We start from the raw sequence: 16,946 nt of genomic DNA on the forward strand, positions 1-16,946 counted from the left end.
CAAAAGCCTGTACACCTAGCAGTGGCTAGCAGCAGAGGCAACAGTGTTCAATTGATACGACTATAAGCTTATATAGCAGAACGGATAGCATCTTGGACAAACGGTGCACACAACTGTTCTTTATGAGGCTCTTAAACAGGTTAAGATACTTTATTCATCCCGAGGGAAATTTTTGAGCACAATATAATTTTGAGTCTCATTTCTAAAAGTCCCATTTACTTTTCCTATCAAAACATAAATAAACATTTCTAGTAGTTACAATTAATGTAATGGCTAATTTCACCACTGCACATGTTGATGGTTGCAGACAACCTTAACACTCCTAACTGCTATACCGACTTACTGCTAATGATCCACCACAAAGGAATAAAAGTGAGCAAACACATAAATGCAAAGCTCTTTCATTTACACTCACAAAGGTTGTCACATTCCTACAGTTAACGCTATTCAAAATATGACAATAACTCAATGGATTATTTTTAATCATTCTTACACAGGTGGACTGGAAGTCTCCACAGTAGTGTCAGAAGCGTCCTCCGTGGCAACAGGGACATCAACCTCCCCCTCTGGCAGGACGCTTGGGTTTGGGGGGGCACCATCATCAGCTGAGGAAAGGGAAGCAACACGTTAGCAACACTTAAGGATCAATTTCACCGCAGCTCCATCATATCCAAAACTTTCCCTTATTCACGGTTGCCTCTCATTCCATTCTAAATAAAGTACACCAACAAAAGAAAAGGAAACAATAACACCTAGCAAAAATCTTCTGTAGGGATAAATACTTTCACTATACGCTTTAATAACTATCTTGGGAACTATTAAGCGACATTAAGGGCCTTGCTGAGACAACCCAATAGTGTGATATGCCTATGGTCACACACATATAGCAACAATTTTAAATAAAAAAGTTCCTAGAATGGAGCATAAGAGGTAAACAAATCTCAATGTGCAGCTTGCAGCTAGCTCACTTCACCACATTATACATGGTTATGTTGGGGGGAGGGGACTAAACTGATAACCTATTCCAAAAGAATTGCATTTTGGGGCAGCTGTGCATTTTCAGTTTGTACAATTTCACTCGCTCTTGCTTTACTTGTTATATTCTTCACATACCTGCCGTTTCAGAATCATTCTCTTCGCAGTTTGATTTCTGCTCGTCCATACCTTCTCCAGAAGTTGATCTCCTTCGCAGAGATCTGGAAGACATACACGGACCGACTGAATTAAAAATGTGAAATACTCACCCGCGCAAGAAATAGGAGGGCGTTAACACTGGTGAATTGTACGAGATGCGCACAAGTGCAACGTGCACCAAAAACTACACCAAGTTGCATGTGTCAAAGAAATAAAGACAAAGGCTTCAAAGCCCTAATGGGATTTACTTGTTCAGAGTCGCCCATTGTAAAAAGGCACGAAATGCATGGGACATATGCTTCACTACTTCGTAACCTCACGTATCCATGTTTAAGGTTCACCGTTAGATATACTATGTCCCAAACGTTAAACATGCTGTATGTTGTAAGTTAAAACCATGCAAGATATGCATTAGTGGTACAAGAAAAGTTATTTACATGAGCCACCGAGGAAAATTCCGACAGTGCAAAAACACAGAAAAGTATCATACGAATTTGACTACAGACCATCACAAAGCGCATTCCTCCATTTATTGCACCATGTCAGCAAACCGTGTGTATTCCAGGAGCTGAATTAAATATGCCATAAATATAAAATAAGCTTAATTTGCTTCGTGCGTCTTCGGCCAGTTGGCCGCGCAACCTTGCTATCGCTGGCTAATGTGGAGCCTGCTAACCGGGGTTAGCCAACAAACTCTGCATAAATAGCTAGTCAGTTGCTAGCCCAACGAATTAAAAGTATTCTGACGAATTTGTTTCGGTTGCATTCTTCCAATGTACCCTTTTAAATTACGAAAGTTACTTCAAAATGACAATAAATGATATCGGAACTGAAATGATGTTTACTTTAAATAAAACAACCCTAAAGCGAGATACACAAAGAAAATGTAACTTCCGTGTGCAACACTTCCTGTGACAGCAATGACATTACCGTGTAGAAACATCAGAGACTTCTAACAGTTCCGCATATGGTTAAAGGGCAACAGTGAATTCGTTAAAATAAAAATACTTTAAATGTGTTGTTTTTTCAGGGACAACACGTGCATATTTCCAAATTATGGGTAGGCGACACCAGAAGCTATTTCCAGCAGTAGCCTATTTCGTTTGATAAAATCACGCAGACAGAACCATTGTTGACGTGCTAACAGTAATATATGGTCATAAATACACATGTAGGTATATGCCTTGCCCACACTAACGCCACACCTGCTTCATCACTCTCATAAACAACGTTCCTGACCCTAGTTGACCACAAGCCATATCGTTCAGCAGGCGGAACACTAAGCAAACCCATCAGCCCTCCAACTCCAGAAAAACTAACACTCAGGTTTTACTGCACTGCAATATACCTGGTTACACTTCACGATATTAAGAGGATGTTTTTTTTTTGTTTTGTTTTCAAATGTCTTTAGTTAGATATTTTACTATGAAATAGGCCGTGCATGGCGTTAAAATGTGTACCGTGCGCGAACACACACACACACACACACACACACACACACACACACACACACACAGCGATGAACTGGTAATTCTATCGTAATAAAAGCGTTCGATTATCCGTTTATTATCAATGTATGCTTTGGGCAAATGTTTACTAAGCATTCTCAGTTGATAATAATAAAAACATATTTAATTGTTCCTCCCTGCGCTGTCGAAACCTGCTGTACAATAACAGAACTTAAACCTTCAGAAATAATACATGCACTAATTTTAAGACTGAAAATGAACAAAGACATTGTGAATGTTACGTAATGAAGAAAAACTTCGACTTTTATTCGAAAGAAACAACATCCTGTACCAAGGTGTGCATGTTTGGAAAATCCGACTACGGGCGTTCAAAACAATGTTAGGGATTGATATGACTGAGGGAAGAGGGGTAGCCATTACAACCTAATTAACGAGCCATCTTGTTCATCATTATACAGTAACAAGTCATTCCACTAATAATAAAACAAAGGCCCATTGCGATACATGAAACTAGAATTTCGATAAAACATCAACGCTATTTGGCCCAACTTGAACAGTATTGCATTTGATCACAAAACATTAGCAAATTCTCGAGTGCATTAACATTAGATGCTTTCAAGTCTGCTAGTACATCTCGAATCTCAACCCAGATTTATCATCGTCGCGACGAGCTAACACAACAGGAAATTTCGCGGACAAACCAGTTTGATAAGGCCTCGCAACGCGGACAGATTGGCCTGTAATAGGGGTGTCGAAAATATTTAATTCTGTTCGACACAACAGTTAACAACATACAAAGTACGACAACAGCGTTTGTCATGTAAACCACGTTAGGTTACCCTTCCTTCACTAAAGAGTACTCGTTGGCAAACAGCACTCACAAGTAAACGACGCAATCAAGTACAATTTTAGACTAGCTCGCTAACTTCAGCTAGCGTTACATTTAGCGAGCAGGTTATACATAAATTGACAGAATTAAAAGTGATCATTGGCTCAGCTGCCTCATTGAGGCTACTGAAGGCAACAGTCAAGAAATATCACCGTTGTAATCGTGATTGTGTTGTTATTCTTGATAAATAAAATGCATAAATGCACAATCCTGGATATTTTATGTTATCTAGGTCACTTGTATCTAATATTGGTGAAAGTACGACTCGACACCGATGCCAGACCAAAAGCAAGCTAGCTTACCAACCTTAATGTTAGCTGTGAGCTATCTATCGACATTTTCTCAACTTTCAGCGCCAGTGGCACCCCAAACAGGCCTACGTATGGCCAAGTTAGCAATTCACAAACTACGCGTTCGTGAAACTAACTACATGGGAAAACCATCATTGTTCAATTCGGGGGGGAAATCTGATAATGTGTTGTCAAACAAGTACATACAGTGTTTACTACAGCTCGAGGCAAAGTTAGCCAGCTCGTCTCATGGAGTTGTTCCTGCCTAGCCATTGATAGCTACCAAACTCCAGTTGTGATAACTAACGTTACCCATATAATTGTCAGTATATAATGTTTTAACTTATTATAATAAGTTAATTTGAGCCTTAAAATGATTATTTAGCCCTTTTAAAAACTATTTAGCCAATGCAGATATAACTTGAGGCGAACTGAAACAATGACAACATTGCCAATAAATCCGACCAGCTAAAGGACCTTGCAAGCAACCAAAACTCAAATCTCTCTAATGGCTGTTCTCACTCTTGGGACGAATGCAACTCGGGTAGTTCGCGTATGAGACAACAGAACAAAACCAAACAAATGAACATTATAGCATTATGTGATTGCTGTTAGTTTCCCAAATGTAAGTAATTTCGCAAGCTACCCTACGTCCCATATACTAATGTAACTGAATTAACATGTAGCCTGGCTAGCTACGAAAACCAGCTCAGCTAGCAAGGGAACGTATCAACAGACTACATTTCTACACGATCTAACGTAATGTTTCAACAGACACGTACGAGGGCAGTTCAGTCATGCAGAGTTGCAGATAACGTTAGAACATTAATTACATAAGTTTTAGCGTAAACCCATTCTTAACATGTTGGCAATTCTGCAAGATAGGATGGCGACTTGCAATAACCAAAATTAACCCGTTGTATTCATTCGGTGGGCAAGCTAACGTTAGCTGTCTATCTTATTTAAACAGTTACTTTGGAAAGACCTTGTTGCGGGCTATGTACAAATGACTCCGGAAAGAAGTTCATTATGTTATATGGTACACACTTACCTTACAGTGCGATGCTCGTATGTTCATACATCAGAACAATCCAGACATTGATCGCTTCTAATAGTCTCATTTCACGTAGCTAGCTTGGCTAGCTAACCGGTTGCAGATGGGGGAAGTAGCTAGACGTTAGAACGTTGCTTCGACGGCTGGGTAGCTAACGTTAGCTAGCTATTAAAATAGGACAGCAGTTTCCGTTGGAGTTGATCCTGGTCATCATATGGTGAAATCTGAATTGTAGATGTAGCACTAGGTTCGTTGACAGAAATCACCCACCCAGCATGTCTTACTGGCTAGGTAGCTTTAAAAGATAGTGTTACGTTACAGTCTGGCCAAACTGACAATTTCAACCAGTTTGCTTTACTAGCTAACGTTAGCCATCCTAGCTATATAAAGTGTTAGCGATAATTTTCACTAACATAAACGTTTACTTCTTTCAGCAGAATAGTTCAGCTTGCAGCAAGTTTTGCGAGACTGATGCTTTTACCACGAACCTTGTCGTCCAAGGATCTAAGAAGCATTTAGAGCTGTAACCACCCGAGGTTATTTTAATGCGTATAGGTGGTTACCATCTGAACTTCTGCCACTGTCCTACTCTAGTCACCGCCACTTTGACTCCATTCAACAACACATCCACGCGAGTGACAGAGTGCGTGTAGTGTAGCACCGCCAACTGTTAGCTTTAGCTAGCTAATGGCATTACAACTCGAGCTGTTTATGTTTATTTGTAGGCTCTGTTGCTGCCGTAAAGGACATTGACATTGTACTGTAAGCATAGGAACTATTCTGCCCCCAAGTACTTCGAGTTCAGTACAGTACTAGTTTGACATTTTTTAACTTGACCAGTTGGTGTTTTTCTTCATCACGAGAGGTTTGGGTTTCAGCTCAAATCCACCCGCTAAGTAGCATGAATCTCTGTGTTATGTCTGCAGAAAAAATATGTGCGTTAACAGTCAGCAACAGACACATTCGCGAGGACCTCGTGTAAAGTATTTTTAAATCTATCTTGGGAAAACAGTTGTCGACCAGTGGGCCTATTCTGTAGCTGCTAGCCTTCACCGTACGGAGAGGACATCAAATGTAGGTCTTAATGAAATGCGTTCAAAAACAGAAGGGGCCAGCGAATCCTAGCTACTCAGATATGCTTCCTATGTTTTGTACAGTGGATGAGATCATACCTAACTGTACCGAAATTCATGAAATGGTGCTTGTGCAAACATAACTACATAACAATGTTTAGCTTTCGCATAACACTGTTCCTACGTACGTACGCTGACAAATGGCAAAATAACGTCTCTCGACAGGGAAGTAGCGTAGATTGAGGTTAGTAGAGCATTGGTGGCTAAGCTAATCGAGGAAACTGTTCTCGATGCAAACGGTGTTCTTTTTATGTTTAAAATAATTCAATTGTACACCTTCAGTTTACATTGATTTGACAGTCACAGAAACGAGTTCTGTTCTCGGACGTATTTGCAAAGCATAACTGGGTGAATGCAATTGAAATCGCCTAATGTAATCGAGTTGTTCAGAGCCAATGATTCTTCTGATGTTCAAAACTGTGTGTGCGCGTATGCGCGCACAAAACACCCTGTCAAGGGGACTGATTGATTATTAGGCTACAGTCTTTAATATAAATGTTACCTTTTTAAAATCACGTTCGCCCATTTCTTGTTTCACTTTTAGCCTATTTTACTGACACTCATTTCTTAGGCCTATGGGCCTGCCCAAGTGCAGTTGAAGTTATTGATATCTAGACCTGTATTTGTTATAGGCTACAAATTGTCATTCTTTTGACTTTTTTGTACTTTTTTTTGCCTTGTTTATTTACGTAGGTTATATTTATTCTAAATGCAAAGAGAGTTTGCATAAGACCAATGACCACAGTTGTGAAAGAATTGAGGAAAGGATTGCTAGGCCATAGGTGACCCACTACATATCCCAGTCCCATTGACAGGATTAGTTACAGCTTTCTCCAGGATTAGCTAACAGCAAGGTTTGGGCCCCATGTGTACCATAGCTAGTACAGTATAGTAGGATATGATTGGTCCGTTTGTGATAATAGATGGGCGGTTCTGTAGAAGCTTCTGTCTTCCATTGGGCTTATCTTGTTGGATCACTGTGGCTATAGCCTAGGCCTACTCCTCTTCTCCTCAGAGAATGCTTGCCCATCTGCCTCCTCTATCTCCAGGATAATCCTCTTGAATACCTTCACAGCTGCCTACAGCATAGGCTACTACACAATAAAAGCAGGTCCATTTGATCTCAGTATTATTTGTCCTATAGTTCACAAGATGGATGACCATCTGACCAAAAATGAAAAAACGATGATTCAACAGTATTTTGACGAACACAACAGTGATGTGAAACATCAGAAAAGCTAGAGTCACAGTGCCTAGTTTGTAGCCTGCTTGCATTACATTTGCTTTATAGCCATATTGTCTCATTGTATGGTGCAATGATATGAGCATTTTGTGAAAAGTATTTTCAAGCATTCACCCAAAAACCTGTCAGTTTTGAGCAAACTGGGCCATATTCACCTTGACACAATGCATATTTAGGAGAGCATAGGCTAAGAAGATTGTGTGCTGCATTGTCTATCTTTGGTTTAGATGGCAACATTTAATTGAGTTTTTTCCTTTTTAAAATTATAATTATTATTATAAGCGTAGGCCTCCTAAGTCTGCTTCAGTCAAAATGCCATAGACCTACAACCACGGAAACGATACGTCACCAATCCATTTTCGTTGTTCTCCACAAGGGGGTGTAAAAGTGCCGTTTATTTTTCCCTTAACAAAAATGATGATTTTTTTTAAGGAAGCAGGTGAGTCTCATGCATACTTTGCACAACCACCATGCCTAATTTCATGTTGCTAACTACTCTAGTTGTAAACTCAACTTCAAGGAGTCAACAGGATAAGTGCAAAGAGCTTTTCAAGAAGGTATTAACCTGTAGATCTAGCGTACATCTCAACTAGACGTAGACCAACCCTACCTTTCAGAAGTCATAACTGCAAAAGCGTGACATATAGGCCATATCAAAGACCTACAGCACAGGGCAGTCCTGTACAAGTATACATAAACTCATTACTGTTCAACACCTAACAGCTCAAACACTCACAAACATCACAAAAATGTTAATCAGTTAAGCACATCATATTTGTTTTTAATTCTTTTTAAACAATCTTTTCATATTATGATTTTTTTTTTACAAAATTAAATAGCTTTGACTGTACTTTTTGCTGACAAATATATTGACAAATAACATGGTCATGGTGTGAATAATTAAGCAGATACATGTATAGGTATATATTACAAATCCAACAGTACAAAAATAAAGATTTTGATGGTTGTATAAAACATTTTCTCATATCATGAACATTCAAAAATATTGTTTTCATTAGATCATTATTTTGGAACATCGGCTACATATCGGCGTAGGCAACCAGTATCTGCCTCTTGTTGGAAGATAACTTTTCACCTGACATCTGATATTACTTGAGTAAGAATTATGTTATGAAATAATCATTGTATATACATTAATGTCAATGTCCTTTGTCAGTTTGGGGTTTAGCAGTGTTAGATTCTTGATAAATGTTAATGCATCAGATTGATAGAAGGTAAGTGTTTTATTAGTAGAATATCTGAGGGTCCAGTAATATTTGCCCAAGGGTGTGCAATAGTCTAGCATACCAATGAACTTTACCCTGTTTAGGTCTGTAATTCTCACAGGTTTCCCCATAACTGTTTTTCAGTGAAAGTGTGTTTTGTTGGCAGTGGTTATTCTGATACCAACCTACACCTTTGACTTTGAGTGTCCCATTCCCCCTTGTGTGGCCTATTTTCTGTGCATCATCGTAAATATGTGGCCCAGTGTGTGTGGCCACTGCCACTCTGACTTGCTTGCTCTCTTGTTCCACATCCTGGGTCCACTGTGGAAGAGAGAGCAGGAAGCGCATGAGCCCGAAGGCCCAGTGGGCAAGTCTGTGATCCTCCATAGAGGCATAGCTAGAGGCTAGGACTCCATCCACAAAAAGAGTGCCTTCTTCTGTCAGGGGAGCATAGATTCCAGTCCGCTCTTCCACTGTGAGTGAGGTTACCTTGGATGGTCTAACTCTACCTCCTGATCCATGAATGAGGAGATAGTCTCCCTTCTGCACTCTGCTGGCAAAGCAAGCTTGGTACTTGCTGTGATCTGCTTCATAATAAGAGGAATGAAAGAGCAGGTGATTAGGTGTTAGCGTAAGTCTTTGACCATCCTCCGTGCCCAGCACTAAGAACAAAGACCTGCTCTCACAGTCCTTGTGTAGAAAGAGCAGTATGCGACTGAAAACAGTTTGACCCAACTCGGTCTGGGAAAGGACTTTGTCTCCAGGCTTCAGTAAAAACATAGGCATCTGTTCTCCTCCTTCTACAGTTACCGTTGCTGACCCTGGGAAACAGCCACCTCTCTCAAGAGCCACAGAGTGATCTGTGGAGGACAATAAGAACAGCCGTCAAGAAAAGTTGGTGAGAAAGAAAGAAAAAAAACACCAATGAAAGCTGCATCGAGGGAGGTGAGTGCATTACTGTACATCAAAACAGAGCATTTCAAGACATGATTATTGTTGCAGGGTGAGCTCCCCTGTATCAGTCAAAGAATTCTTCAGAAATCTGCATGAATCCTGGGAACAAATATACTGTATACACTCAACTGCTCTTACCAGCTTTGACAGAGCAGTGCACATGATGCTTGGATTCATAATGGACCCAGTCAAAGCCAGCCTCCACAGCTAACTGGGCCAGTAGGCCGTACTTGGAGGTGTTGCGGTCTGAAGTGGTGATGTCCACGGCGCGGCCCTCATAGTGCAGAGAATCAAATGGATGGTTTCCATCCTCGTCCCAGGCCTCGGTAACCCGCAGCCTGGTCTTTGGCCACTGCAACATCACAGCTAGGGCTAGTCTGTCCAGACAGTCTTTGCAGCGCTGCAGCATAAGGAGGAATTTTAAAAAAAGAGGATGTAGTTGAATTATGGGTATCACTAAATCAGCAAATTCTGTTTTCAGTTACATGCCCTCTGTGTGTAGTCACATGACTATTTCATGCGAGAGTAAATTTGCATCTTGATTCGCAAGTAACATCTTGGGCTTTTTGCCATACCCCATTAGTTTCCTCATATTGTAAATCTTTCCCAATCAACAGATTGTCACCATCTCAACCGCCTGAAGTGGAGACATCCCCTGTTATTCATTTACAGTACAGAGAAAGCCCTCAGTTCTCTTCCTCTTCGACTTTAGAGTTTATTCAGTTGGTGACAAATGCCAGCCAAATTCCACTGACTGAGACTATACAACAGGATTCTAATCAGTTGTTGTAGGGTTGCACATCTTTGGTTGACATCATGAAAATTCCTCCTGTTTGCTCAGCCTTCGTAAAGGCCATCTCCACCCCCCTCCCCTCCTTTCCCCAAACAATCAGAGAAAAAGCTACTGTAACCAGATTCCAACATTCCTTGGCCATCCCTGCAGGGTGAGAGAATAATCAAGGTCAATTCCCTTTATTACCATTGGATGAGATACATTTTTTTTCTGAAACAACGCCCTTTGGGTCCTTCTGTGCACATTGGTTACATCAAGTGTACAGATCTGAAAGTATGAAACAATGAGTATCCATTGCAATATATGAACAATTACATGTAACAATTGTAATATTCTCAGTCATTACATGAATTTAATCATTGCATATCAATATTTAACTAAAGACTATGTTTACTTTTATATGAACTCAGCTTAGTGAGCTTAGATTAAGCGATTTATTAACTTGACTCTATATCTGTGGAAAGAGGTCACCTAGTTTAGAATCCAAACACAAATGATGGGAGCGATGTTCACATTCCATAGACTGCTAATTCAAACAGGTGTCAGACCATTTGTGGATTAAAGGTGTTACCCAAACTATAAAGATAAGGAAGTGAAAAGAAGTTTTAAAAATGTGAAAAAACAAATGTGTAGTGCCATAAAAGAACACAATAATGTACAGTAAGTGCTGTGCAATTGTCCAGGTATACGTTTACAAGTCAAAAAGAGCATTTTTCTCCTTAAAAGCGAAAGCGCAGCGGCTGTCTTTTGGGAGTTGGTTCCAGTTGTAGGTGGCGTAACAACAATGTGCAGACTCACCATGACTGCTTATATTCAAGGTACCAGCAATCTCAGGTGCGCCCTGCAGTATGTGTGTGTTTGTGTATTTGTATTTGTGAGATGGCGAGCAAGAGTGTGAGAGAAAGAGACAGGATGAGGTTGTTAAGTAACTGAATCAGCTCTCTCTCTCTCTCTTGCCCGTGCGAGAGGCCAGCGGGGTGGAATGTATGGGCATACACTTGGGAATGTGACAGCAAGGGTGAGAAAGAGAGAGGAACAGAAAACAAACTGGGGACATTTTCCTCCTGCGCCGCCGTCTGACAGAGGCGTTTCATTGTCGGAACCACAATAGAGGCCTTTCCAACGGTGGCCATTACTTCAGCAGGCGAGAATTTTTGCACAGGCAACCCCGCAAAGCCTCCCCTAGGATGCACAAAGGCTGGCTTTCAAGCCTGCTCAAGGAGAGGGCACATGCATACATATACACATACTAAGCCCAGGCTTCAGGAGGGCACTCACACTTAATCATAAATACACATCACGTAGAATCATTCAGAAAGGCAGCATAGATTAGACTTCCCGTGGGAACACAGTGTATAGAGTGGCCTGTGATAAGACCTCTCTATTTACTATTTCTGGGAACTTGGAAGCCGGACGACAGTTTAGTGTTAGGACTGGTTATTATGACTGCCAGTCTCTGCAAACAGCATCACAGCACAAGTCTGTAATGTAAGTGAGATAGCACTTCACACGTTTTGAGAGTACCTCACACAAGACCAGTTAAAGCACAAGATAATTTTGATATTTTGTAACTTATGTATGATCATTATTTACTCTCAAATGTATCTCCATAAAAATGTCATGTGTTAAGCATGTTCATAGATTTTAATCTTAACACATTTTGATCTTAACACAATTGGCTCTATGTTCTGAGACCGGCCTTTTTGAGATCTGTCAGAGGCACAACAATGTGTCCATTGTTTCCATCTCTCTGACAATTCACTGTGTGAGTTTCCTGATTTCCTCAAGAAATCAAGCACACATAACAATTATGACCAATAAAGTTCCATTTGACTGGGTAATTAGGATGCATCTAGTGACTTAACCTGGGATGGTACCACAGTGAACTATCTCACAACCCACTAGATAACCATCATCTGTATCCAGAAATCAAACCTCTCAAAAGCCTCCCTTTCCATTTGAGCAGGCAAAAAATGTGGAGACGACCATTAAGTTGGTGGTTTTGACGCAAATGCACAACTCTGACTCTCTTTTGATCAGAAGGGGGTTAATACAGTTGTCACTGCATTTATGACTTACCTGAAACGCATACACAGACCAGAGGAGCAAAGCTAGTGACTGTTTCACTGCTCAGCAAGACAGTTGGTTAAAGATTACAAGCATGACCAAACATATGACTGCACATATGATCATGGAGACAAAAACATACTGTTACACATTCTGTGTCTAATTGTTTTGCAAGAAATCTTAGCAGTAGAATTCTTTGGTGGCACTCAAGGCCATTATCATAACAGCTGAGTTGGCCCATTTCAAGTACACATACAGCATGGCAAAATGTTACCTGCTTGAGTTTCTCACCTTTGTCATGAAGCGGTCAGCTTGAGTGTGCTCTTCGTCTTTGAAGTCGATGTGAATGTTGTAGTTGCACACCAACTCGTTAAAGCGTTCCGAGGCGCGCGTAATCTTGCCCTCTGGCCGCCCGCTTGCACCGAGGTTATTCTCAGAGATTGGTGGTACAAACTGCTTGTACCTCAGAGGAATTAGTTTGCGCGGTCTGGGACGGGGACCATACCCGGGTCCAGGGCCGCATCCGTGGACCAACAGCGATGCGGATGTGCACACCGACAGCAAGACGAGCAGTGCCCGCCTATGCCACGGAGACAACGTCATTGGCGTGACTTGACAGCGCAGAACACCTGCTGGCATTTTGGGATGTCACTGATTCTAGCTAGGTCCATATCCTCTCGATGGCTGACGGTTTAGTATCCTATCAATGATCAACTGCGACTGAAAAAAAGAAAAATCTTTCATGTATAGCTCAATGGAAAGTTATACATTTAATTGACGGATAATGTCCCCAATATGTAACATAACACAACTTCGCATAAATTACTATTGAATGAAAAAGAAAATAAAAGTAAGGTTAATTGCTCAAAACAAATTGACAACACTACAACATCCTTTTTTGTTTAGTCTACATAAGGCACGTGTTGTAAACTGTAAACTAACTAGTGCGTGTCCTGCTCTGTTACCATCTCTTACGTCCGTAAAAGGTAACAGGTGTAACACAGGTATCCAATCACCTCTTGTCCTTTGGTCCATAACAAGCAATTGGCACGCATCCCTTTAGATCCATGTCCCTCGTGTGTCCGTTAGTTCTCTAAAACAAAAAAGATTTGCCTTCAGCGATCTATTGAAGCCACCAAGTCATGCCAAGCTATTCGTTATTCTCTGTTGGCAGTCTCCAATAGAGACTGAGGGCTCCTGTCCGTTTCGCACAAGCCGCCAGGTCTTATTTGTGACCGGACAAGATTGCCCTCCCTTCCTGCGCGCTCTAAGGGCGACAGTGGCGCACACGCCTCCAATTCAACCTCGTGCGCCATACAGGATAACTCTCGTTAATATCCTCTCCTGAGTCCCCCCTCCCCATTTAACATGTCTGAGTTACCGTATTTGATTATAACCTCTATCAAATCTATTAAATATATTCAAATTTCGTGTACACACTGAAAAGTAAGTGACTGTCTGCTAACTTAGACTTTCTTGGGTTGGACAGGGCAGATTGCTGCGAAACAGTAGTTTCCCATGGGATGAACTGAGCAGAAATGCCTTTTGACGGTAGTATATAAATAGACCAGTTTAAAGGTGAGGGTCTATGACACACAGCCAGCTCTGCACAAGAGCTTCCTGCTGAAGAGACAGCGCAGCCCTGACACACGCGCTCTCTGGACTCGGTTAATCTCCCTCCTTTTGTTTTCTCCTGAACCACAAGACATGGCCTCAGCGCTCCGAAGACCTCTTGACTGGAAACACCCAGTGATTCTGTCAACATAATATTTTTATCCACTTCAGAACAATGGCTTGAGTTTCAGAAAGTAATAAAATACAAAATGATAATGTCTCCCTACTTTCCACAATTGAGACAGAAGAAAATGAAGAGCAGAGATGAGACCATAAGATGACCTCCCCCAAGTGATGTGGCAAGGCTGTACAATTGGCAACTCATATAATTATTTAGATTTAAATTAACTGCCCAGGATAAGTACTGTATGTGACATGTTAAGCATCTTCAGCTTCCTGTAAACACAAACATTTCTTGTAAGATGATACATTTCTTCTGAAGCCTTGTCTCAGAGAAGGGGTAGATAAAAAAATGAAGTACACAAGGGAGTAAAATCACTTAATCTGGTTTGTATTCTGGAGGTTCCATCCCTGCCTTTTCATCCACTGTCCTGTAAAGGATAAGTTATCATGACTCATTGTAGATCAAGCTTAATTAAATAAATAAAATCTGTTTAGTTGACATCATTGGCCTTTACCACAAGACTGAGTAATGATTAACTAGACAAAACTGAGATTCTATCAAACACTATTGTACATAGAAAACCGTGACTCACAAATGATTCATTTGAGCAGTGTAGAGTCAATGCTATTCTGATTCTGCAACTGACATGAATAGCTTGATCTGACCCTTTTGGTACTATCAGAGTTTGTAATTGACATGTTTTTTTTCCCAATATCATACTAAATGATGGTCATATAGAATAGTAGTCATGTCAAAGAGACGCTGTTAGGATGATTAAATTGACGGATTAAATCACCAAATGCTCTTTTTTTATCCATCATCCATGATATACTGAATTAATTACATTTTGAACTTGAGTATTTTAAGTTAGCAATGCTCCCAGGTTACCATGACGTCCAGAGTGGTTATGTGATTAAATGATGTTACGTGAAAAGTGAGGACAGTTGTGTCACTTTTCTGATGAAAACTGGTACTTTTATTGTGGACATGGAGAAGACAGGAGCTGGTTTGAAAAATTGTAAATCATTGTGAAGGCTAGAATTATGACAGCAATTCATTCACACCAAGATTAATCTCAAACTAATTGTATCAGCCTCTAAACAGCTATATCTGACCCTTATTACAAATCATCAAATTGGGATTGATTGAAGCAACATGTTAAGACCCAAATAGTACATTTATATGACAAAACTACACTATTTGTGATTTTCTAGCCTGTTCATTAGGTCATAAGGTTGCTATCTGCTGAGGCCAGGGGGGAGAAATCCAGAGAGGATTTCTGAGGATTCTGACCTGGGAGAGGGAGGGCTGTTGGGCTCCATCTTCCTGTCTTTAGCATAAACATTCATGAGTTTGGGTTTGGTACAAGGGTGCACACGATAATTATCACTAATAACTGACAAAAACAAGGACTAGCTCAATCAGAGAGGGGACAAAATACACTTTCATGGTGGACAATCAGTGATAGTCACATCCTTTTCAGCTGGAACAGAGAAGAGACAAAAAAGCGACGGCTATCAGACATGAAAGGGAGAGGCAAAAACAAAAATAAACATTTGTGCGTTTTAAATGGAAATGGCGTAATTATTATTAGTTTTTATTTCTACAGCCCCCCCCCCCCCCCCCCCCCCTTTCTGGCTCTTAGCAGCTCTCACTCCCCCACTTCAGGATGGGAGTATATTGCTTTGTGAATGGCTTCGTTTCCTGCTCAGCCACAGTGCAGAAAACAAGATCTTTCCTGCTTGGGCTATTCTACCCCTCTTTGTTCCATTGCATTGCTGCATTTCCACCTGGGGGCCTCGGTCACACACTTGACTTCAAATCCCTTCTGGGTCATTTCTAATCTCAGTCTCATTTGGGGATGTCTGACAATTGTCAATTTTCCAGTTTGCCCCAGCAAACCAGCTTGAACACAGTGACCTGGCCATTAGAAATGTACACACACACACACACACACACACACACACACACACACACACACACAGGTGTGAAGGCTTTCGCCATGTTGTGTAGACTCGATCATGCGGCAGCTGACCTGTCCTCCGCTGCCTTCTCTGCTGTAATGTCGCCGGAGCGCTGAATAGACACTCTGAGCTTCCTGAGAGAGAGGCCATCGGGGAGGGAGGTGGAAAAGAGTCAAGGCACTGTGGCAACCCCTCCATCCCCCCACCCCTCATCTCTACCAACCACCAGCAGCGGCAGCAGAAAGCCTGCCCCATTCCACTGTCTCTCTCACCCCCGTTATCACTGCAGGAAGGGGCTGGGTGGTGCGGCTGAGGGCGCAGCAGTGAGAGTGGATGATTTCTGGCTTGAGAGTGTGACAGAGTCAACACGCAGCTTCGGATGGTACCCTTCACCTCACATAACACCCTGGCCGGCTCCTCACCGACACGATGGGAGATCACAGATGGAGCACGTACACAAAACACTGGCATCTGTCCCATGTGTACATACAGTATGAATGTGTAGGATAGCATTACACCCAGGAGTCATGTCAGTGTTGTGCACGACAGTTAATCCGATGCTTTTCTAAAATAGCTACAAGCTCATTGCCTATATTGTGATTGTGGCGATGCAGCAACAGACTGGACAATAGCTGACCAGGGTGGAACTTCCTGACCTGAGACAAGCAGATCAGAGGTTGAAAGTAGAATGCATATATACTGTGTATGTCTGATAAGGCCCTGATACAAATACAGGCTCTGATAAAACAGGTCATGGCTTGTGTTATCCATGTGTGACCACCCTTTAGCGTCACCTTAACTTCTGACCCAGTTCTGCCCGACTACTTTGTATTTTCTTTATTCTTGGGGAGGAGGGGGTGTTTTACATAATCACTGTGCCCATTTCTGAATGTCAACTTAGAGTTAAGAAGCTCACTAAACAATTTCATTGAAGGTTGAAGGTAAGACTACTTGTTGTCAGGGCTTTCGGGAGAGCTCTGGATGAGCGTGTG

At 41.4% G+C, this 16,946-nt stretch overlaps 2 protein-coding genes across 7 annotated transcripts in view; both read right to left on the bottom strand.

Moving 5' to 3' along the window:
- kmt2d (lysine (K)-specific methyltransferase 2D) overlaps positions 1-5,440 on the bottom strand; it is a 40,383-nt gene extending 34,943 nt beyond the window's left edge. For 5 of the 6 annotated variants that reach the window (XM_062540394.1, XM_062540397.1, XM_062540395.1 and 2 more), the window contains exons 1-3: positions 4,834-5,440; positions 1,114-1,196; positions 494-605 (exon numbers count right to left, since the gene is read on the bottom strand). In XM_062540394.1, the coding sequence (XP_062396378.1) occupies positions 494-605; positions 1,114-1,162 (161 nt within the window). In that variant the 5' untranslated portion in view covers positions 1,163-1,196; positions 4,834-5,440. Of the gene's footprint in view, positions 1-493; positions 606-1,113; positions 1,197-1,640; positions 2,004-4,833 lie in introns of those variants that run through there. The other variant, XM_062540393.1, reaches the window with a different exon arrangement.
- A 2,532-nt stretch (positions 5,441-7,972) lies between these two features.
- Positions 7,973-13,488, bottom strand: dhh (desert hedgehog signaling molecule). The gene is made up of 4 exons (XM_062540388.1): positions 13,269-13,488; positions 12,544-12,972; positions 9,531-9,792; positions 7,973-9,298 (listed from the first exon to the last, which is right to left on the bottom strand). The coding sequence occupies exons 2-4, from the start codon at positions 12,889-12,891 to the stop codon at positions 8,460-8,462; spliced, it is 1,449 nt and encodes a 482-aa protein (XP_062396372.1). The 5' UTR covers positions 12,892-12,972; positions 13,269-13,488; the 3' UTR covers positions 7,973-8,459.
- Between the last annotated feature and the right edge of the window lie 3,458 nt (positions 13,489-16,946).

Source organism: Sardina pilchardus, chromosome 7 (assembly GCF_963854185.1).
Source record: "Sardina pilchardus chromosome 7, fSarPil1.1, whole genome shotgun sequence".
NCBI lineage: Eukaryota > Metazoa > Chordata > Actinopteri > Clupeiformes > Clupeidae > Sardina > Sardina pilchardus.